Here is a 24,767-nt window from a genome sequence, read left to right on the forward strand (position 1 = left end):
TGTCATATTAAAGTAGTCATCTGTATGGTACAATGGACAGAAAACGTCCTAGAGGTTTAGTGTGCTTTATGGTGCCCATCATTAACATCTCCCCTGAGGGCCTTTAACACAAAAGACCTGTAGTGGTCCCAGGGATTCCAGTACTCATAACTTATGTTCCTCCTCAACATCTCTGCAGTGTTAAATATGGATGGTCTCCTCGCAAAGACCAGCCTACTTGGAAATACAATGATCTTCTAGGGCACAGTTCTCAACTGGTTTGCATCTTGCCACTCAGGCATCAAGGCATTCAGATGAGCAATGTCGGGCCATGCAGCTGCTCAGTCACCTGCGGAATCCCCCAAGCATCAGGCCTCTATACATAATGCCATTGGGATAACCTCTCCATGAGCAAGACATTGCACTCCACCAATATGGGGACAATACACAATTATTCCTAAAGGTCAGTGGTACCCAGGACATCTGATGCCTCAGGAATTGCTTCATCTTTATCCATGCCTGAAGGACAAACGCATACCAGAAGCTCGATCACACAAATACAGAAGTTGTCCTACTCAGTCATCCACCTAAGCATGATAACTTTTAAGAGTGGCTAAAGAGCATGCAGCGTGCTGGCTTCACACACCAGCTGGCCCTAAAAGCCAAATAACTTGGGTTCACCACAGACTGCACCCTTAGCTTCAGGTGACATATCAACAAAAATCTCCAAACACCAGCTAACTATCCTCCAGAAGATACAACCCTTCCTTCTAACTAAGGATTTCAGAACTTACAGTATAGACCGGTGGATGGGGGGGAAACACCTTTCTCACCAGCATTTCAGTGATGCACCTGGCCCTGGGACATCCAACATTCTGCAGCATGACTTATAATGGCAAACAAAAAAATCAGCCACATTTCTCCCATTCTAAGGGAGCTGAGCTTGCTTCCAATCCCATCCAGAAACCTCGTTATGACTGCCTGAATTATCTGTAAGTCAACCACTACTCATACACCTGCCTACCTAGCAGTAAAACTCTGTAGCTCAGGTGCGTCACTCTCCTCCAGGAGCCAGGCTATTCCTATGCTCAAGTCCAAACTGACACGCACGGAAAACCCCAGGAAACAGGCCTTTTTCTTCCTATGTAATGACTACTGAGTCGCAGGAGTTGGAAGGAAGAGTAGTGACTAAAGCGCTTACCCAGCCTCACACTTCCAAAGGTGGGTCTGGGAGACAGGACCACTACAAAGCCACAAAAACATTCAGTGTGCTGGATAAGTTAGAGGAATGACAGCTTCTCCAGGAGTTTCCCAAGGAAGGGGGGGGATAGAGACGGGGTGGTAGTTAGCTGGACAAGACAGGTCTGCAGAAGGTTTTATCGGGGCTTGGGGGGTGCCTAAGGGAGTGCTTGAGGGAGGAGGGGAAAGAGCCAGTAGCAAAAGAGTGGTTGCAGAAATCAGCAAGTGCAGGGGCAAGAGAACCAATGTTGTCCTTAATGGTTCTGGAGGAGCAGGGGGAGACCTGTTTGGAGGAGACCTTCATGTAGCGGACAACTCTGGTGACCTCATTAGGTGTGATAAGAGAGAAGGAGGAGAGAATGGCAGAGGGAATATGGGAAGCAATAGGAGGCACAGGGTGGGGGAAGGGGCGGGGGAAAGGGAAGCAAGAGAGTTCAAGATGTTCTGAGTTTTTGTAGTGAAGTGTGTGGCCTGAGCTTTGCAGAGGGCCTGGGAGGGAAGAGGTGAGGTAGAGACTGCGGTAGGGTTGGCTAGGTCCTTGGAGATTTTAAAGAGTTCAGCCGTGTTGTTGGATGCACTAGAGATGCGAGCCTGGATGTCGGCACTTTTCTTGGTGCGAATGGAAAGTCGATTGCCTTTGGAACAGCAGACAGGCCAGTTTGTGAGAGGGTGAGCCTGAGGTCTGCCACTTCCATTCCGCAGCTCTGCACTTGCGATTGGGGCCGGCAAGCATGGGAAATGTTGGCCCAGTTCAGACGAGGGAGACGCGCACCTGCGCTCGTCTCACACTGAAAGGTAGGAAATAGGTGCCTCAATGAACTGAGCAGAGCTTTATCATCAGGGGGTCTTCGCAAGTCTTGAAGATTCCTAGGGGGATTTCTTCACTTGCATCTCCTCACGTCCTTCACCAAGCCAATGGATCTGTCTCACAACATTTATAAGGGGCTCTTATTGCATGAACCCGGTCATTGTGCTGCATCCATTTAACCTTTTTGATGGGCACCCAGACAGTGGTTGTTGGCCTATTGAGCTTTTATGGAATTCCTATGGGGGAAAAACGCAGAGGAATAAGATTAACTTCAGAAATTCCAGTTGCACTGGCCAGAAATGGCCTTGGCTTTTGGCACATTTTGAAAATCCATGCCTTGTGAGCCATGACCATGGCCACATCCATAGCCTAGTAAGAGACTTTCTAATAATAATGCCTGACAATGTAGTTATTCCCATGGAGTACAGGAATGTTTTGCTCCCTGAAATTGATCAATGGCTGCCAAGGTATGGGTGGCTTGTTTCAGTGAACCATGTGAGCCTGCTTGCTTGGAGAACTCCACAGTACATGGTACAGCCCTGAGCCTCAAGAATTCTTGAGGGTTCATGTCATGATTTACACCACTGTTAACCTTGGAAGAGAAAAAGTGTGAACGTGTTCGGAAAAAAATCAAAAAAGTTACAGGGCATGTTGCAAAAATCGGAAATCTTACATTACACCATAAATTCCTAATTTCTGTCATATTTGGAAATTCTTTAGTGCTTGAATGCAAACGATGTTTTAAACCGAAAGTGTTGCAAATAATGACTCTGGCGTGGATACGAGAATATTCTTTGCTTAGGCACTATTGATGTTTACAGGAAGTATCAATCATCAACTTTGTGTTGCCCTGTTTGTGATTATCGAATGTCGTATTTTGTTCCTTTTTATTTATTTTGCAGACATCGTGCTCTCACGAGTATTACCAAAGGAGACCTTTTCTACATTATTCCACTCATTACGAATAACTGGCTTGCATGCTGAAATCACATGGTGTTATTAAACTTCATCCTGTCACAGTGTGTGCTTTTATTATAATTGTCTGGGAGCATTGGATATATTTGTCTTAATTGGTTTTGGCCACCAAAATATTGCCAACACCATTGCTACAGAGGCGATAGAGTAAAAGGGGGCCAGAAAGCCATATTTGTGGTTGACATGACAACTGGAAATGCTGTGGCAGATTGGCAATGCAATACGTGTTATTTCGCCAATGTAATCCAATAATGGTTTCTTTAACTTATTTTCTCCCAATCAGGAGTACTGCAACATGTCAAGTCAAGTGTGTGAGTCAATTTCAAAGCTGGGGCCATGTAGTAATCAATGACAACAGAGGAAATATGAGAGGACCTCTGTATGTTGTCAGTTTACAGCACTCTCCAAAAAAATTCGAGGACCACTGTATGTTGTCAGTGGAACTGCACGTGCCAAAAAATGCGAGGACCTCTGTATGTTGTCAGTGGTACTGCACTTCCCCAAAAATAATGCTTGTAATGCTCGGTTCCCAAGGTTTTCATATTTGCCTTACGTTTTCATTGTTTGAAAAACGTTTGTGCTCAGAGTGTGTTTTGCATGTCGTTCAACCATTTCTATCTATGAGGGATAGAAATTAAAAATAGCATCACAGGGACATGAATGACCGGGATATGCATTGTGCATTTCCCTGCTCCCGATCAGAACAATATTTATGGGCATTTCAAAGCACATCCCGTTTCTGAATTTGGGATGCACTTTGAAATGCGTAGAAATCCCCTTTGTCTGACTTCTTTGTGCAATTGCATAAAACATGGGGAGAAAAGTATCAGAATGTGTTCCTCTAGGACTACGAATAAATGTCAGATTTCTTTTAAGGACATCTGCACCGGGCCAACAATGAGCTCCAATGAGAGCAAAACTACAATATAGGACAACTACGGGCAGGCCGTAATTGTACATACAACCAACAGATGTACTCCCAACTTGCGCTGTTGCTCCTTTCCCCACTCTTGCTGTCCCTCCTCCCCCTTGTGCTTCCTTCTTCCCTCCTTGCACTGTCCCATCCTCCCCCTTTGCACTGCCCCTCCACCCTCAATTGTGCTGTCCCTCTACCCTCAATTGCGATGTTGCTCCATCATTTGTGTGCTGTCACTCCTTCCCATGTGCCGGTGCTCATTCCCCTGTGCATTGTCGCACCTTTCCCCCTTGTGCTGTCGCTCCTTCCCCCTTGTGCTGTTTTCCCCCTTGTGTTGTCGCTCGTCCCTGCCCTTGCGATGCTGCTCCTCCCACCCAATCGTGCGGCCACTCTCTCACCCCCATTTGCACTGCCACTTCTTCCTTCAAATGTTCTACAATGCTCCTTTGTACTGTTTCTGGCCTAGCTTTCATCGATTGGATTATTTTATTCTCTAATATGTTGCCATTTATTTCGGATTCACGGTGCTTCCCTCACTGCCCTTCATTCCCTCCCATACTGTCATTTCTTATTCCCTGTGCTGTCATCCCTCATTCATTCCCTCCATGCTAAATGTAAAATGCAGTAAAATACAAACGCTAAAACTATCGGCATTCCCAATGCTTTTTTTAATGGTCATTTCTGTTAACCTTTTATTTAGAAATTATTGTGCTTTATGGTAATCGTTAATTTAATATGAACCCAGATTCCTCATGCAGAGTACAGCTAATCGTGTCTTTATACCATACAACATATGCTGAGTTACCACAGAAATTGTTTCACTCATGCAGTTGCTAAATGATTTTTCAGATGGAGCATTCAGAAGGAACTGTAATTCAAATAGGGGCTTTCTCTCAAGGCATTAGCAACTTGACGGTATGTATAATTTAGTAAATGTTTTTTTAACAAAATGTATTATTGGGCACACAAATGATGTGCTTGTGTTTCCCTCTGAATGTATTCAATGTCTTCTTAAATCCCAATTTGGTGGCATAGCCCTATAGAAATTCAATACAATTGTTGGGAAATTGTGAAAGGTAGTGGTGTGCATTTGGGTGGTTAAAATGCCATCTTGCAATAACACATGCATTCAGCCAATGTTTGTCAGCAGCTTTCTGTAACATCCAATAGTTAATTAATAACCTCTATAAACTCTTGCTAAACATACATTTGTATGTATCATTTGCTGTCACAGTATATTTTTGTATTCTCCTGGTTCAAACTTCTAACACTCAATGTGCACCCAGTTCGCTGTAGCAGGTGCCGGTATACTCGCCGGGCAGGACTTAGATGCAATCTCTTTCACTTTCTTGCATACACTTGGCTTTGCCTGGTATACTCTCCTGCCAGGACTTCTATTCAGTCTTTCAAACACTTGGCTTGCAGGTTCTTTACAAACACTTGACTTCACCTGGTATGCTCTTCTGTCAGGACTTTGATACAGTTCCTTTTCCTTTTATCAACAAAATTATATTTGCCTAATGTCTTATTGACGCTTGTTTAACAAGGTCTGCTTCAATAATGGCTCCTTCTTTCATACACTGGGTCTCTGCCCCTTTCTCATGACCATTCACATTTACTTTGCAGTTTATTTTGGAATATGTGGTCATCGGCCCGTTCGTGGCATGATTCACAAATATGTTAATCTCTTCACAGGCTCCCCTTTTTCTTTCTCGTGTTCCTTACATGAAACGGCACACAATTTCAGGCAACCCGGTTACCTGTACGTCTTCCCTGGGCTTACTGGGTGCTTCAGTGTTCTCACGTTTCTCTGCTTCTCTGCTCTGCTAACTCGGCAAGCATCCCGTTAACCGCTGTGTCTCTGCCATGTCCTTCTTTACTGTGCACAGTTCCCACTGACTCGTACTCTAAAGTGGCTGGATTTCCTGCTCACTGGTTCCTCTTCGTGCCATCTGCATTCACCTTCACACCGTCTGCCTTTACCTTCACGCAGCTTCCCATGGCATGCTTTCCTTCAACGTTCTGACCGGTGTCAGCACAGGTCATGGTACAAAGCAGCCTCTGCAGCTCTCTCTCCTTGGTTTCCGCTGTTGCAGATTTTAATTAAAATTCCTGGCATCATTGACTAACTTCCAAAGACCTGACTGCTCTGTTGGTTTACCAGTCTTAGTCAACTTCATTGCTCCATCCGCATTACTCGTCTCAGTTGTTGACACATTGTTCCTTGCATGATATGGAGGAAGTTGATGTTGGACCCTATTGGGAGTAATCATTACTGCTCCCTGCCTCTTCTTCATCTCAGTTGTTAAAATATTGTTCCTTGGTTGATATTGGGGAATATTTGAAGTAGACTTGACAAGTGATTGAGGTAGAGTGTTCTGATATGCCATTAGGGCATGAGCAATGGAGGGAACATCCCTAAAAGGGAATGGGGGTATGTGACTTATGTGACTTTCTCCAATGATGACATGTCATCCCCCTGAGGGTCGCCTCCCCCAATGTGGTCATCCCTCATATGGCTGCTCCCAGGGGCAGGATCAGGTAGCGGCTGCCGTCCCATGGCCACATGAAGAGAGGCTACCTCCGGAGGGATGACATCAGATTCACCACAGTACCAATGTAGCTTTCATCCCAAACACTGTACAATAATGTATATACCAATATGAGACAATGCCCTCACAGCCTTCGATGTAGTGAGAGCCATAGTTATGTGCCTGTTTGACCTCTGGGCCACGTTATATATGGTTGACTATGGATTATTACTCACATATGGGCTGAAAGACACCTTTTGCCAGCCATGGGTGGCCATTAGGTTTCATTGTTTCTTTCCAGGAGATCCCAACAGGTGACAGTCGGTCTCATTCACTCTGAGATGCCCTCATCACTTGCAGAGTTTCGCTCTATTGCTCCTTCTCTTTAATCAGTATATCCCTCCCCTTTTTAAAGTGGTTCAGGGCCATAACATCCCATATCACTCCAATGACAAGTAACTTTACAGTCATGTCTCCGATCCCCGGAGACAACTGTCCCAGTTGGGACACTGTCTTGATGACTTAAAAACTTGGATGATCAACAGCCTTCTCGAACAGAACCAGGGAAAAACAGAGTTAATGTTCCTATGTCCCATCAAAATTACTCATAATTCCCCACTTCTCCTCCCCTTTCCCTTGTTTATTGCCAATGTCACCCCTTGTTCTTTTGCAGGGCATAATTTATGTGTTCTAATAAACTCCATGTCCCTCCAACAATCTCGAAAGTTTAAAACTGCATGGTTCTGCCCTTGATACCACCAGGGCTCATACAATTGTCTACAATTGTCGTGAAAGCTCAAATGAACTTTAGCCCCTTGTACTCGGGACTCCCTGCTTCCTTGTCTTGTCCAGCTCCACACAGTCCAAAATGCTGCTATGATGCAAGTGCTTGACATAGAGAAGTGATAACATATCTTCCCAGCAGTGGTGCAGCCATAATATCACTAAACCATGCCCCTGTATAGTATACATAGGCAGAAACACATGTCTAGGGTTGCATGTGGTACTCTTGTTCAGAGGAGAATTGCCTAGCATTTCAGTGCTGGACTACCCTTGGGAGTTGCACCAGACTGATATGCAAATGGAGTTTACGTGGTTGTAGACCCTCCTAAACGGAAGAAGTTCCATAGAACAGGTTATTTGAACCATGATTGTTTTCAGTAGAGGGCCTCCCACACTCTGCAAGGGATGACAATTCGCTTAATTGCATCTTTATTTCTTCACATTTGTGGGTATATGCTTAGCTCCATTAAGCAACTATTCCTTTTTTGAGCAATTGGTGCAGGTTGTCACTACTTTCTGGAACGTTTGGTACAAACTTCGAATTATATTCGCCCAGTTTAAAAAAATGAGGAGCGTTACCTTGTTTATAGGTCTTTCCTAGGTTCAACACCTTTGGCCGATGTCATATGACCCAAGCATTCTATTTGCTTTGCCGAATTTCCCTTTACGTAATGCCATTACTGTGTTTTCTCCTTGTTAGTCCCTAAATTAATTCATTTTCTTGGAAAACAGAATAGCATCCTCCCCTTGGAATAGTTGATGCATTATTCTTTGGAAAGTTGAGACTGCAGATACTATCCCGATCGGCATACAAATCTGTCGGAATCTGGCGCAATGAATGCTATGGACTTCCTTGCGTGTGTGGAGGCGGATCGGGTGGTATGCCAAAGTGAGGTAGAGTGTAAAGAAGTAGTTGGGTTGTCTATGGTCATTAGTAGTTCTCCTGTATTGGGTAGTGCATATCGATCCGGGATGACTCATTTGTTGAGCCCCCTTAGGTCGACGCATATGTTTAAATAGATCATTGCGAACCTTGTGGGCTATAGGAGTGGAGCCCTCCTTTAATCTTATTCCTTGGCAAAAGAGGTGTAGGTGGCCTAGGCCCCCACAGAACCACCTGCTCTTCCATCTGCTCTACATTGCTTGTAATTTGTCTGGAAGATATTCTGGGGCATCAGAACTTATGTGATGCTTAAATCTACTATCTGTCCACGGTTATGGTTTACTTTGGGCTGGATTAACCCGCTTCCGCTTCTCCGAGATGAACAGCCAACATCGTGCCCTCTTCTTCTTCACACATTCCTTTGATGGTGTCTATGTTTCTAAAAGTGCCTCTTGCAGTGACTTTTTTGCATGTCACTTTCCATGCTGGGTAGTTCCTACTGTTGACAGTATGATGGAGCCTATTGCAAAAGAACCCCTCTCTATTTCATTCTCTCTTTGTAGGGGGCACCTCTGTGTTGGTCCTTAGTTTTCCCATTTCCGGTACTCTTATTTTGTTCTGCATGAATCTCGGAATTGACATTCCGGAAGTCAATAAGAACTTTCCCATTTCTCTGCTTCTTCGACACATTTCATTGTGGGTTTGACTCGTCACTACAGGGAGTACTTCTGCCAGGTGTGGATCACTTTTACGCAAGAGTTATTTCCTGAGCGTGCTGCTCCTACACTGCAGCTTCAATTCTTCTCTTAGTCTATCCTCCAGTTGAAGGCCAAAGCTGAAGGTTTCAATTGTTATATATTTTTCATCCGATTCTCCTTACTCCTGAACATTCCAGCTGAAACAGTGTCCTTACAGTACTAAACTTCTCTGCGTAGGATAGTGCACGCCAATCATCTTTAAGCACTTTACGTGTTCATTTAGGCTTGCAGATTCCGCAACAGTGAGATGTGGGAGGTGACAGGTGAAAGGCTGGAAATATGGAATCAGTACATTCTTGAACGTTCTTACTATGTATAGTTCCATACAGGCTTGCTGAGTAGAACTGGGGTGGCACCCATTACTAACAGCGATAGAGAAACAAACAGAAAGGTTCAAGAAGTATCTAAATAGAAACGGAAATTCCTTCCCAACTTCAAAAGCAACAACCCTGCACCCCACAAACATGCAAGAAGCTCAGACATGCAGGAATCAGAGACTCGGATGCCCCTCCCCAGCGAAATGAAAGAGAAATGGAATCAGTTCAACTGCGCCTGCTCACAGGAGAAGTGAACCAAATGCATCACCCAATAGGAAGCCCTTACTCAGAAACAAAACAAAATGAAAATACTGCAGGATGCTAAAGGGAAAGCGGACTCTGGAAGGCTATATGGTACAAAACACAAGGGACAGGCAGGCATTGGCCAAATACACCCTAGTGTTTAAGTGATACAGTAAGGAGAGAGTGAGATGGCAAGCTAACAGGATCTTAACTTGTCGTTCTTGTGTGTCCAAATGCCATTTGAGTTAGCAATGTTATCCTAGCAGGAGCCAAACTATGACAGCCATGTCTAGCTGTTAATTCCTTATATATTCAACTGACAAAGTTGTTAAATGCTAAGCAAATATAGAAATGTATTTGTGTCTATTGTTAGCATACCTGCTAAGCAAAGAAATAAGTTAATGTGTTTACTTTTATTTAATATACAAGGTTCATGAGTAATTATAACTGTGTATTCAATGTAACACTCTGTTTCGACCATGTAAGCACCTCGGGGACAGAGTGTTTTAGGAATCTTTTTTGCACTGGCGATTTAGGAGTCGCTATTAATTACATAGCGTGTTTTAATAGAAGCTGTGCAAAAGAAAAACATGGTGTTGTTTATATGTCCAAGTGCCAGATATCTGAAAAGATGTCTGAACAGAGGACTGATAAGGTGTCAAATACCTTGCATTGCTAATACAACAGGTCGGAGATTGATGTTGCACATGTTTTGAGGCTTCCCAATTAAATTGGATGCTCTACAGATCGTATTATGTTATAGATATCAATCCGGTTATCCGCCACTGAAATCCAGTCTGGGTCTGTGGTTCAGTGGACTAATAGATCCACTACAGGGACCTCTGTTTGACCCCATGGTCACAGGTTCAAATCCCAGCAGGTCAACTCAGCCCTTCATCCTTCGGAGGTTGATGAAATGAGTACCATTAAGTTGCGCATCAATAGCGCCAAGATGCCCCTCAGGGTGAATGTGCGCTCTACAAATACACCTGTTATGAAATAACATTCTTTCATTCTTGACATGGGGCAAGTTTGTTGAGCAAGGATAATGATTCAAGTGCTTAGAGAATCTAAAACCAAACCAATCACAACTAGATGTCAGGAAGGAAAGGTTTACTCTGTAGACAACCTAACCGCCCCAACTCTAGAGAAGGTAAGGATTCTTTTATGGGGTGGGACTAAACTGGATTAAAGGGTGTTTCTATTGAAGATTGACTTTCTTGCTAGCACTGTAAATGAAAGACACGGGTTGGCACAGGGTTTCCCATGTCAATTCTCTGCATTGCAGACTCCTGTTCCTCACAGGAATACTGCAACTTCTGCAGGTTTTTCTGTGTGATTGGTTTTAGGGAAGCAACATTGTAAGGATGATGGGGTGAGCGTTTCTCAGGACATCCATCATAAACATCTGGGAATTTTAACACAGGGAAAATTGAATTAGGGCTTGTATGTTATCCTTCTTCCTCACAAGACTCTACCTCTCACCCATGGCTGACAGGAGAAAACCGCTATGTCCCCCAGAAAGTGCCACTTTCCCTTCCTGGTCTGTCTGGACTACTTGCTGACTTCAGGCAGGACATTTTCCAAGCTGGCTCCTGACGACCTTTCCACGGGTACGCATTCCCTATCTTCTCGAAATATGCAAAGGTCCTGCAGCCTCTCAGGTTCTGCAGCAGAGGAGACGACCTTGTGCCGGACTGACGCAGCAAACCATCTACTCTGCTACCAACTTGTTGGGTGGGACTCCCAGATATGCCAGAGCGATGCTTGAAGTCCGTGGACTTGGAGAGCCCAACTCCCTCCCCCAGTATACATGCAGGACTCAGTCAACTGCAAGTTCAAACTGCGGTTTATTGCAAATAAAACCAAAAGGGATCAATACAAGAACACAGGTGGATTCCAGCACTTCCCAATGTCTCCTGGCTCGCAGGCCAGTTTTACTGCACACTTGCATCAATACTCAGTCATCACTTGGGCTCTTCTCCAAAAAACCTACCCTTGTGAGGGATTGGCTATTGAGACATCTATAACCTACATGGCTACCTATAGAAGGTATTCTACTGGCCCTCGCATGTCAGGGGGCTGGCCCGTCCTGTCCCCAATTCACCATCTATTACATTGTTGCAGAGTTGTGGGCTTACCATTGGTTCTTGTCAGTTGCCATCCACCCCTGCAATACTAAAGTGTAATTGTTTAGAGCTAATCCCCTCAGGCCTGGGACTTCAATGAGTTCTCAGCTTGCTGTGTCCCTTTTCAAGGTGATGTGAACGATTATGTGTCTGTATTGTAACTTGTGTAAACCACCTTGCCTTATGAGAATTTTCTCCTAATGGTAGCAACACTTGTTGCAATCTGCATCTGGTTGCTGGGACTGGCTTATCTTTCCCACCACGGAAGACTGTCCATTGTGTCATTCGGCTGTACCACATGTTTAGAGACCACAAGAGCACTGTAGCTCCTAATTGTGAGGATTTATTCAGTTTCTCTGCAGCTGGTCCCTTTGTCGTCTGGGGATTGGAATGTCTCTTCATATCTCTGACCTTGGCTGTGGGACCTGTCTCACGCGTCTTGCTCTCTGTTCAGCCTTAGTCAGCTCTGTTCTTCTCCTGCTCAGTGATTCGATCAGGTTCCATATGTACTTCTGTTTGTCCACGCGATTATTGGCTTTAAGCATCAGCAAACTGGCTCAGGACCTCTTGTGCCTTGCGGTTCTGCTTTACTGCATTTGGCAAATGACAAAATAATAAAAGCATTGACCGTATGTATGTGTATCTGTCCTCTAGCTACAGAACTATGCGCTCATGTTCTTCATATATTCGAGTGTGTGTTTGTGTGGGACAGTACAGACTGCACGTGTGCTTCATGTCTAACTCTGCTATGTCGGGCTGTCACTAATTACGTCAATAACATGGCTTCTTGGTGCTCAGTCCAGGCTGTCCATGTAGGTGTCTCTTTTCATGATCATGGGCTCTTCTCCCACACATGGAAAGATTTGCATTGTATTTGGTCTGTATTGCTGGCTGAATGGGTACCTCTCAGTGTATTTGTCAATCATTGGTGAGTTTGGGATTCGTCTCAAATAAGCTGAGTGGCTGCAGGCATTTCTGGCCTTTCGTCTCGTCATGAACATAATGGGGCAGAGGGGTGGTCTCAGGACGCTGACTCCCTCTTCAAAGTGAAGTTATAAACAAGCATTGTCTAAGCCAACACTTTGGGCTTTTGGGTAGGTATGGGGTAGGAATTTGCTAGGGACTGATATAATGGTACTACCTGACCATACTATCGCAACAGCTGAACAATGGAGCGATTACCTGAACATATGATGTCAGCACCTGGCAAGTGCTTTTAACAGGATTTCAGTGCATGGAAGAGGTATAAATCAAGTGGCTGAAGGCACACTTGGTTCAGACTCAGACTTTTTTATTACACCAGTAGCCATTTACAGCTGCATTTAAGCCACAAACTCTCAGCACATTGCTTCGAAAAAGCACTGGCAGGCTACATGTTCATATTACTGCTTCATTGCATGAGTTCAAAGAGATCCCACATGCTGTGTGTTCATGGAGGGCAGTGGCACTTAGTGGATGGGCATGGCCATAAGGATTAGCAAGGCCATGGACCGTCGATTGGTTACTAAATAACCAAACATCCCCCACAAGCTGTGTGTCCCTCCTCAAATGTCATCTCCCTCGTACCTGTATTCCAATGCTATAGTATTATTCATCAATCAAGAGGGGGGAAGGACCTATCTGAGACAGTACACTGCCTACAGCAAAGTAGAAGGAACTACAGGAGGACAAAGATGTTAAGAGACTATCTTCAAAGGGTTTTGTTAGGATGCAGGGGTCACTTGGACACCTCAGACTTGTGGGACTTTTAGTGTGGGGAGAGTTGTTTTTCCTGTGTCTGTATGCACATCTGACTACCGTTGAATAAGGGAGTTAAGTTGCATAATGGGAAGCCTGAGTGGCATGCCGTAGAATTTCATCATTGCTATATTATTTGTTTGATCTCCCTTTTGGGTCCTCCTGAGTTTATTAATCAATATAATTATATTGAAGTCAAATACCATTTTCTAGTGGGTTTTACCTCTTACTATGCCATTTCTCATTTTCCGTAGAATATTTCACGCGTCATTGCTTCAATACTTACTCGATCAATTTAATTCCCTGTATACCCCTAATGCAAAATAGATATTGGATATTTACTGTTTTAATTAATAGCTTATCTCTTTACTGAGCAGTCCTTTTCCCTAGCCTTTGTTGCCTGTATAGTTTCTTCTTGATCTACTACACCCAGCTGATAGCCTTTTTTCACATCATCCACTATTTCTATCATCTCTGGAATAGGCGCCTATCTAAAGAGAGTTAACTAATTTGGCGTTGACATATTTTCCTCATTTGTCCTTTCTCTCCATGTCTTAGGTATTGCTTCTTTATATTTAGTGTGATATTTGGAAGAATTTTACTGTTTCTTCTGAATACAGGAGAATTCACATTATTAGTGCATTCACCCATGAAGATGTTGTTTTCCCTACTTATCAATCAATCAATCAAAGTAACTTTATTCGGCCATGGGACATCAAAGTACATCCTAAAAAAAAAAAATATCTAAGATTGCCAATACATCATTTCAACCAAGGGAAGAAGATGGGAATAAAGAAAGAACAACAAACACCATTCACAGCTACAAGTTCCTGTGGCCACATAACTTCCCAATTTGCCTTTTTCCCAGGGGTATAAGCTTCGCTCCAGACCGAACATTGCTATTTGAGACTATTCCGGGGGGTGGCAGCAAGTCCCCAATAGGGTTGTATGCTAATTACAATCCCACTATTCGGGACCCGCCCTTGACACCCAGATCTTCCCAGGGCATCGCTGGCCGTTTGCTCATTACTGAAAACGAATTTGAGGGGTTTTTCACCCTCACTAGCCATTCTAAGACACCCAGCCATTGCTTCCTTAGCCACAAATGGGAAATTTCCACCAGTAAGGAGCCAGTGGAGACATTTTTTTTGGAGGGTATCCCTCGGTTCTCGCCTGCCCAGGGGCAACTTGGGTACCCCATGAAGGAGAGGAGTAGGGTTTTTTGCCCCCCATGTAGATGGCACTTGCTTATGCACACCCTTGGACGATAACTAAATGCTCTGGTCCCTCTCTCTATAGAGGAATTAGTTCTCAGGGGTCTTGGGGAGCGTTCCACTGGCATGGTAGGCTTAGTGCACTGGGTTGGGAGATCTTTGTCTGCGTTGGGATATATCAGCTGCTCAGCCTGAGGTGGGCTCATCGATGCAGGAGCATTAGTTTCACAGGATCAGTGTTCACATGTTGACATGGGGAGGCCCCTTAGCAGCAGGAGGCGTGCTGGTAGGCTCCCCCAACAGTCCCTCTTCTCCCCACTCTTCCCCTGGGCATCGATCAGAGCCAATAGCTGTTTCTTTATGACCGCCAATTCGGAGAGCACCTGTACACAGGAACAACTTCCGACAGTATGAGCCTCCTTGTGAGGTAGGGCAGAGGAGGAGTGACTACCATGAATAGAGGACTTAAGGGCCTCAAAGGGGGTAAGACGAAAGAAGGAACTAGTCCCTGAGATTGTTGACAGCATGTTCTCGCTCCAGGAGCTCCAAATGGGACTAGGCGAGAGCGTGTCATCGATTGCTTAACCAGTCTCCGTGTCCATTAGGTCTAAGGCAGCAGATGCAGTAACTGGCAAAGGAAAGTCAAGAGTGGGCCCCAGTGTGGGCAGGAGAACAGGGGCTGAGCATAAGCTTGCAGAAGGCTAACTGAGTAAAGGGCAGACTGATAAAACAGGGGCCAGGGGTACCAATGCAAGGGCAGGTGCATTGCAAACCCACTCAGTTCCAATGTTGGATACCTTGGCCGTAGCAAGCTGTCTGGGTTCCCTATGGTGGCAGGCTGGATTTCATTTGTGGCTGGTTCTCCTTGGCTCAGGCTTGGGGATTTCCTTTGAGACTCTGAACAGGAGAGCTGGCCAAGTTGCTGGATGGTTCCCCACCTAGTGGACTCCTGGGGCCGTTGTTTTCTCACCCCCCCCCGCAACAGGGATGGACCCTAGGAATTGGTGAACTTCATCTATTAGAGGATAGGCCACCCCCTTAAGATTAAAAGAACAGCTTGGTTTCTCAGAGAGTAACTCCCTGGTTCCCCTAAAGGCAAAGTCAGAGTCAAGGGCAAGGGTGAACGGGCCCCTATCAGATCCAGGGGCGATGTCAGTAGCACAACCGCTGCCAAGGCTCAGTGGATGCTGCGTCCCTTTCCTTCGCACTACCAAGATCTTGTGTTTAGATTTAGACTCAGACTCTGGTTGGATTTGCAGGTTAGAGAGGAGGCCAGACTTGCAGAGAAACAAAGGGGGAAAAGGAGCAGGGAGGGGTGGGGGCTCTACCACTTCCAATTCCATTGTACATCTTGCTGGGATCATAGTCCGGGGTCTTTCAGGTGATCAAGGACCCTTCCCAATGAAACAATAGGCAACAATCCCCTTCCCCCACCAAATGCCAACTTCTGCTCACTCTCAACTCAAAATGATTAGATGAAGGGGTGGGTGGGCCTTCCAACTCGGCTCTGTGGGTCTACTAACACACCTGCATGTCGCCAACACCCTGCGCCCTTGTCCCCGCGGGCTTCGCCCTGGCAGGTTAGCCCCAACGTCCTTATGGGTGGAGGGGGCGTGGCCTGCAGAGTCTGGAGAACGGTGGCCCTCCTGGGCCAAAACAGGTGAGCAGGTCGCCAACACCCCGCACCCTTGTCCCCACAGGATTTCTCTACTTATAAAGCCCAGTTCTGTCCACATAGCTATGGTTCCTTTTCTGTTCCTAGTGTTTTTCCTACCAAGCATCCACTCAATGGCAAAGCAAGTTTCTGAGCTGAGAGTAAAACGCATTGTAAATGGGAGGATACTAATCAATAAATGTGAAAAATAACCAGGCTAAGTGCTGGAAGTCATACTAACAAGCAGTATGTTAATTGCTACTAGGGTGTAAAGCAAATTAACTGTCAAAATGGGAAGTTAGCCTATTTTTAAAATGTTGTTCCTTTTGTCTTCTGATTTCAGCATATGCTCAGCAAAGATGAAATGCTGAATAACTATAGATTTCTATCAGCCACATACGAAGACTGGAGATGATCACTCAACAACAGGATGCAGAATTTCCTTGGAATACCTCAACCGTGTCCCCCAAACCTATGCAAATCAGACACAGTGACACAAAGCGTGCCACGGCTGATCTGTCAGTGAAGTGCACGGAAGTCACATGTTGTTGCTGGCCCTCTGAAGAGACTTCATATTGTGCTCCGTTCTCTATATAGAAGCAGGTTACATAGACTATGCAATATGGCCCAAGTACACAATGCTACTGGAAAAGAAGGGAAGTTTCAGAACATTATGGCCTCTGATGTGTCATATTATGTACATATTTTGATCAGATTATTTTCGTTGTACGTTGTTAAAAGAAAGTTGTATATATTTTTTACTTTTTATTACTCAAGTTTAGAAGCAACGTTTTATTACCGAAATTGCCAAAAGTAATATAATAATATTGCAACGATTTTTGTACAGGTACGGAAGGTGTGAACACTCTTACACGTTCCAGGTCAGACTGAGATAGACAGCAAAGAGATTCCACCAAACCCTCCAAACCAAGCAGCAGCAAAGGTCTTGAGAGTGGGAAAAGCATCCAGTCATAATCTATAGAACCAGGACCTAATACACACACCAAACAGGCCTTAACATCCTGTCTCATGAATAACTCTGGAAGTCATGTGCAGAGCATTGCTAGGAGCTGGAAAATCAGAGCACGCAAGAGAGCGCCTATAACCACAGGGTTGGTTCTTCATCACATCTTGAATTGGCAAAATTGACAAAAAGATCCAGTTGATTTCCATGTGTTGTGCCCTCTGCCATGTGCATAGGAATGCTGATAAGTCGGTTTCAGCTTTAACTATTGACTCCTGGAGTCATAGGACACTTCAGTGGCGGGAGGTACCAACAACCTGGACCTGAGGGCAAAGGGATATTGGATATGTCCTCTCCCCCACCCTAGCATTAAGATGTATGTTAATATTCAAAGGGCAAATCAGCCCAATAAATAAGAACATAGAGGCATATCCATATGGCACTAAAAGTGTTGTTACACAAATGGCAAGCGGCTGAGAAGCCAGGGTCACACACCAGTTGTGGGTGATGGCAGAGGTAGCTTTTTGTGTTGTCTTGAAAGCCAAGGAAACAGAATCCTACATCCACCAGGAGCTGACAGCTCAAAAGTGGCCTGCCCTCCAGATCCATCACCTTTACAGGTCACTGGTCCACTGATAGATAAGAAATATTCTGGAAACCACCCTTATGCCTCCAGCCTAGCCAATACATTATTTTGATAATAGTCCTTTCACAGCACCCAGTTCTGGTTACTGCGTCATCTGAGGATTTCATGTGCACCGACCTCCATCGAGGGGCGTAGACACCCCTTGTACCATGACAACTTCCTCTCTTTTATGGGCAACCCATTGTCCTTATCAGTTTCAACCAGTCCAGGCAATTACATGGATGCCAACGACCTTGGAGCCAGTTTGCAGAACATATCTTTCATCCCATTGCAGAGTGCATGCTCTGAAAGTTCCACGGAAGAATAAGATCACTGGCAAAGGCCAGATAATTCCAGGAACACTGCAGAGTTCACTAAAAGAGAACACGTCAGGGGTTCGAGGCTTTGATGTCCTACAGGGTGTGGCCACTTTTATTTTAATCTCTACTCCCACCCCCCAACTGTAAAGTGTTGCTGGCAAAATGTTTCTCTTGCAGTAGTTGATGAAGAAATTTCCATAATCAAAAACTCAGCTAATAATAATAGCTGGTATTGATGCAATGTTTGATTTAATAGTGATTACACAGATCAGAATGGTGTGGTCTTCTCAGAAACTCCTGCAAACAACGTGTCAAGTGCACGTGGACCACATCCAGAGGTTCCACAAATAGTTACATGTTTGGTAACAGAGTCTTAGTGGTACCTAAATGTTTTGAGTATGCAGATGTGCTACTCTTTCTCTGATCTGAATGTCTTGGTAGTTTCATTTGTTGCAGCTCAGAATGTTACCCTGGTATTTGTAGTCCTGTTTGACATTATAAAATAACTCTTTAGCATCATCTAACTAAAGAGCTTCTCTTAAAAAGGCAACCGAGTTCAACGGATAAACTCTGCCCTCTTTGGGTTTCTTCAAACTATACTGTGGTAATGATGCTCACAAGAAGATGGTCAGGTGACTTCGGTCAGGTGCAAAGATAATCCTTGAGTGTGTATTTTTCTAAATCAAGTTATATTTCAAATATTTATTGTTGCTTCATGTATCTTGTTCTTCTACTTACGGGTGCTTTAATGAAGCAAATGGATCTTGCACCATTTATGATGCTATTAACAAAGGAACAAAAGTTGGTTAAATTGAATAAACACATTTTACCTTAAATTAAGGCTTATCTTTCCCATTTCAACAGTGTAGCAAAATATCTATATGGCAAAAGCGATGTCCGTGAAACAATGAAGATTACCCCTGCTAATTGCGTAGGGAGTCTTGATTCTATCAAAGACACAGAGGCGAGCATTATGCATCAACTTCTTTATATGTGGTCTCCAGCAGTTTTAACAAAATACAAACCGAAAATGTTTCAAACTTCCATTTTCTTTCATTTTAAACTACATTTCCCTGTTTCCACAGTCTCATCTGTAGTTCATTTCACTTCTTGTCTCAGGCTATCTGCCTCTTCCTGTCTCCATGCTCCGCCTCTTCTTTGGATGCTCTGAACTAGTCCTGAACTCAGCGCAACTGGCGCTCAGAAGTCAAGTGAAAAACCTGAAATCAACTGTGTTCTCTCTTACAAGTCAGAATTGTCCATCTGGTGTCTAACCGGTTCACTGGTCTTGCTCAGCTCTGTTGCATCACATGTGTCTGTCGCTAGCTCAGCTGTTCTTCTGGTCCTCTCCTGTCAATACAGAGAGCATCATTAAGGGTGGCCAAACATTCCTTATTCATATTATTGGGTCATAAAGTATTACAAATGTTCATCTCCAACAACCATTAAAACATAGTATCTGTATGTTCATACATTGTAACGCATTTCTGGATGGGATAGTAATGCTCGCCTCCGTGTCTTTAATAGAATCAAGACTCCCTGCGCAATTAGCAGGGGTAATCTTCATTCTATGTCAAGCCCGGAGGTGAGCATTATGCTTGTTCAAAGCTCTGTACTACTATTCTTCGTACTGCGTTTATTGGTTTGAAGAAGAAGGGCTTCAAAGCGATGTCGCTTGCCCAGTCTGCTGCTTTCATAATGTCCACCAAGGCTACGACTGTCACAAAAGCTGTGGACGCCATCACTCCTCTCACTGAGTGTGCTACGAACTGTGTTAGATCTATCCCTGCCTGCAGCATTATTTTGCGCACCCGTCTGGCAATAGTTGCTGTTGCGGTTGCTCTGAACGGCTTACTATGGGCAATCAGCAGTTGTGACACTCCTGCCGGGTGCAAGTGTGCTGTCCTGAACTCATACTCTCAATTACATTCCGCTAGACATAGTTTTGATTGCGAATGCAAATAAGGGTATGAGATCAAAGACGAATACATTTTCTTCCTCACCAGGGTAAACGTAATTCCTTCCGGTCCGTATACCTTCTTGTCTGTGTCCAGGACCTTGATGTCCACGACCCGGCGACAGGACACTAGACACAAAAGCATTGCTAGATTCCCAGATAGTTGGGCCATGGTCAGGTACTTGTTTGCCAGCCAGCTCGTGAGGAGCCGAAGGACTATGTTTACGTCCCATAGATATGAGTACTTGGATGCCGGGGATCTTGGAACCTTGCTCCCTTCATGAGGCTGACCACTGCTGGGTGGTCTCTGATCGGTACTCCATCTACTAGTGAGTGTCCAGCTGATATAGCTGAGCGGTACACTCCCATGGTCCTATAGGCGTTGTCTTCCTCCCTGAGAGATGCTAGGAAGTTCAGTACCGCTAGTACAGGGGCTGAAATGGGAGAAATAGCTTGCCTTTACACCATGATTCCCATTTGCCCTATGCCGTGGCGTAGCTCTGACACGTGGATCGGGGGCCAGGATTATGAGATGAGCTTGGCAGCGTGTCCCGAAATGCCTGGCAGAGCACGCCATCAGCGGGAGTGTGCCCTTCACTCTCAGAGGGGGCCCAGCTGGGTCTGTGAGTGTGCATTCGTCTGACAGGAGAACTCACAGGAAATCTGCATAAAGTTCCATCAGAGTTGGAAACCAGACTCACGATTTCCAAATGGGTGCTACTATCACTAAGTTTACTCTCTCTCTGTGTACTTTGGCTAGTACTCTGCTTAGTATTATGAATGGAGGGAAGGCATAGTGTAGTTCCCCGTTCCAGTTATGTAGAAATGCAGCTTTTCCTTGCTCGCAAGGGTCTTGTCTCCAGCTGAAGAATCGACTCACTTGTGTGTTCAGCCTGGAGGCAAAGAGGTCTGTATGGATTGGTTCCCACAGTTGGTCTAGCCGTTGGAACACTGCTCTGTCGAGCTTCCAGTCACTGACATGAGTTCCAATCTGCTATCACATTCAGGGTCCCTGGGAGATATTCGGCTGTGACTGAGATCTCTGTCTGTCGGCAGTAATGCCAGAAGTATTTTGCCAGCTCTGGCAGGATCCTGGACTTGGTTCCTCCCAGGTGATTTATATATCTTACTGCTGAGATGTTGTCCATTTTCAGTAATATGCAACAGCTTACTCTGTCTTTAGTAAATGCCTTTATAGCGAAAGATCCAGCTAGCAGTTCTAGACAGTTTATATGCAGCCGTATTTTTTCTACGCTCCATTTCCTTCCTGTCTCTAGTCTGCCACAGCCAGCTCCCCAGCCTGCTCTGCTGCCATCTTACTCTACGATGAAATCCGGGCTGTCTCCGAAGATGGCTCACCCTTTCCATGCGTCCATGTTCTGTAGCCACCACCGTAATTCTGTGTTGGATCCTTGATCTAGTGGAATTGATTGATGGTACCTCAGATGCTGCTGTAGATGTCTTATTTTCAGCCTCTGGAGGGCTCTGCAATGTAAGGGCCCAGGGAAGATAGCCTATATGGACGCCGCTAGCAGGCTCGCTACTCTTGCTAGTGTTTGCAGGGAGACAATCTACCTGTCTAGGCAAAGCTTTATCTCCCTCTTGATCTCTCGTAGTTTCCTCACTGGGAGCTCTAGTGTCTCCTTTCTTGTATCTACCACAAATCCTAGGAAGTCTATTCTTCTTGTTGGCGACATGTTGGATTTCTCTCTGTTCACTAGGAATCCTAGAGATGTTAATAGGTCTTTTACCCACTTTGTCTGGTACTGCAGCGTCTCTTGGTCGCTTGCCAGCAGAAGAATCTCAAGATATATTATTAATTGAAATCCTTTCTCTCTGATTTCTGCTGCAATCGATCTCATGAGCTTGGTAAACGCCCATGGTGCAGACGCTAGCCCGAACGGCATTGTCTTGAACTGTCACTATTGCTCTGTCCAGATGAATGCTAGGAAGGACCTGTAATCCTTGGCTAGGGTATGACATGAATTCCAGCTGCAGTCCTCTGATGGTCTGCAGTACCCATGCATTGCTGGATAGCACGTGCCAGTTGTGCCAGAACTTGAGCGTCCTCCACCCAACTGGTGGATAGGCCCCGGGTCTCACCTGTGTTTACTCCTCGGGGTCGCACTGCTCCTCTACCTCTTCGTCCTCTGGGGAACCTTTCTCTAGACAGGAAGAATTAGTCCTGTTATTGCGACTCCCAGTAGTGGGCTCTTGGGACCTGAGGTCTGCGGGCAGATGGAAACCGACTGGTCGATCGACCTCTGTATCGGTCGGTCCCAGCAAAAACCCAATAAGGGAATATATTCTTGATCGAGGCTTGCGCTTTTTCTAGAGATGTATAGGTCCCTACAAATCTCCCCATCTCTTTACCGAAGGTTTCTCAGAATAGCAGTCCCTGTGCTGCTTCCCCTGCCTCTTAAGAAGTGAGGTTGCTCAGTTTAGCGTCTATTTTTAATAGGAGTCCAATCCTTCTCTCTGAAGATATAGCACAGTTTGCATTTCCCAGCAGGCAATCGACTCTCTGTGCCCAGTTTGCTAGGGTATCAGGGTCTATCTCTTCTCCTGTGTCATTGGCACCCTACACCAAGTCCACAATCTTAGCTAAGGGCCCTGTGAGGTCTAGGACTTTTTCCTGGCAACTTCTCTAGGCTCTGTCCATGCCCTTCTTGGGATATTTCCCAGTTTGGTTGCAAAAGCCAACATCTTTGGGCCGAGCTCGAGTGCTTCTGCTACTTTGCCTGGTAGGTCTGATCGTGGTCTCCTTGTCTAGAGCCATGCGCATTCTTTGCGCCATGTACCTCGCCACCCGGGCAATGGCTGCCAGGCCGATTATCTCAGATTTGTAATGTCCTCTGGACTGAACATGTCAGCTACATCCGAAACCGGCACTTCTAGATGCTTCTCTTTTCATGCCCTTTTGCCACTCTTAGGTGCTACCCACTTTTCTTTCGGCTTGCTCTCCTCTTGCAAGGAGGCTGATGCTTCCTGCTACTCTTCTTCCGACTCTGCATCAGTGTCACCCATATTGTCTTCCCCTGGATCAGGGGTCCTGAGGAATGGCATTGCTGCCCTTTGGAGGAAGGCTTCTTTTAGTTTACCAAAGGCATCAGCTACCTCCTGGGTCTTATGTACTACCCCATAATTTTGACCCGGTGAATCGGCGAGGCTTTCCTCTTGCGGTTCATGTTACTCCCTGGTGGGCTCTTAGCAGCCCTTAAGGACGTGCTCTCTGGCCTGTTTGTGATTCCTTTCTGGGTCTGTCCTAGGAGGGATTCCAGTGTGGCCAGTCTTGCTGGAATGGGTCTTAACACTTCAGCTACAGCCTCCACCAAAGAGCTTCCCAGCACTGTCTTGAAGCTAAGCGCTAAGTCTTGCGCTCGCTCCTCCTCTTTCCACTTGTAATCAGACATTTTGGGTAATAGTGTGCTGTGTGCCAAAGTAACTGGATCAACAGGCTGCCCTGCACATCCCCTGCTCAGCTGGTTGGAGAGTATGGTCCACAGGGCTCTCCCTTGTGGTTTATGCTCTTTTCTTCTTCTTTTTTTTGGTAGGGCTTCCCTTTCACTGTAAGCTTCTGGTCATATCGTTTTCACTTTTAGCTTTTGAATAGCTAAAGCTGTGCTGGGCTCCTGCCCTTCCCACTGCTTGTTGCTCTTCTACAGCCGCGTCACACATGCAATGATGTGTGGCTCTAGGCTCCTCCCCCCAAAGGAAGGGGCCACTGCCGTTGGCGCTGCTCTGCGCTCCGCTGTAGTCGGCTCCTCCTCTCCAAAGGAGGGGGACGTTGCGTTCCCTCTTTGCTGCCTTCTCTTGGCCCTTCTCCCTCACGGGAGGGGCCGGTGCACGCTCTCACTCGCAATATAGCCCGGTGAGCTCAAACGTAACCCCGGACGTGGGCAACATGAAGCATGGTCTCCGCTCGCTCGCCGTGGCGAAGTCGGCCTCACAGTATGAAGCACATGTTCAAACGAGGCTCTGCTGAGCTCTTTACTGAAAAACCGCTATTGAGGGACTGGGGAACTTAATTATACTTTCTTGCCCCCGTTACTATGCTGCTATCTACACGTTGCGTTCACATTTCATTATGCTATTAAATATGCTTGTTGCAAATGCTCAATAGAAATAATGGTACTTATCTGCTGAAGAGCAGGAAAAGAAGAGGTGGAGCATGTAGACAGGAAGTGAGATGGACTACAGATGAGACTGTGGAAACAGGGAAATCTCGTTTAAAAAGACAGAAAATTTAAGTTTGAAACATTTTCTGTTTGTATTTTGTTAAAACTGCTGGTGAGCACAAGTAAAGAAGTTGAAGCATAATGCTCACCTCTGGCCTTGACATGCAATGTAAACAATAAATATGTTTTAACTAGCTGTAGCCGGCATAGCATATGCTGATCTGGCATTCTTTTGCTATCTCTATCGCTCTCTCTCTCTCTCTCTCTCTCCCGCTGCGTGTCTCTTTCTCTGTCTCACTCTACGTTGCTGTCTTTTTCTTTGTGGTTGAGAGTTGAATTGCCAGGTACACCTTTGCTAGAGCCACTCGATGGCAACCAGCGATTAAAATATGTCTTCTGGGGGGCAGGGAGGTTTGGCGAAAAGGGGTTTATGGTATGCTGTTTTGCAAAAACACCTACTAAAAAGCAAAAAAGTGAATGAATTTTTCTAACATTGTGAACTGGCTCTTTTTAAAATGTTACATTGTTCACGTCTAAAGATCACTTCCAGTACACAT

The 24,767-nt window shown here is 45.3% G+C and overlaps 1 protein-coding gene across 12 annotated transcripts in view; it reads left to right on the forward strand.

Annotated features, from left to right (window-relative positions):
- The window catches only part of PPFIBP2 (PPFIA binding protein 2), a 1,806,653-nt gene extending 1,787,742 nt beyond the window's left edge, over window positions 1-18,911 (forward strand). For all 12 annotated transcript variants that reach the window (XM_069623590.1, XM_069623589.1, XM_069623593.1 and 9 more), the window contains 2 exons: window positions 4,767-4,832; window positions 16,510-18,911. In XM_069623590.1, coding sequence (XP_069479691.1) covers window positions 4,767-4,832; window positions 16,510-16,581 — 138 coding nt within the window. In that variant the 3' untranslated portion in view covers window positions 16,582-18,911. The remainder of the gene's footprint in view (window positions 1-4,766; window positions 4,833-16,509) is intronic.
- Window positions 18,912-24,767: the final 5,856 nt, after the last annotated feature.

The sequence above is a fragment of the Ambystoma mexicanum genome, chromosome 11 (assembly GCF_040938575.1).
Source record: "Ambystoma mexicanum isolate Mex_15411 chromosome 11, UKY_AmexF1_1, whole genome shotgun sequence".
Lineage (NCBI taxonomy): Eukaryota > Metazoa > Chordata > Amphibia > Caudata > Ambystomatidae > Ambystoma > Ambystoma mexicanum.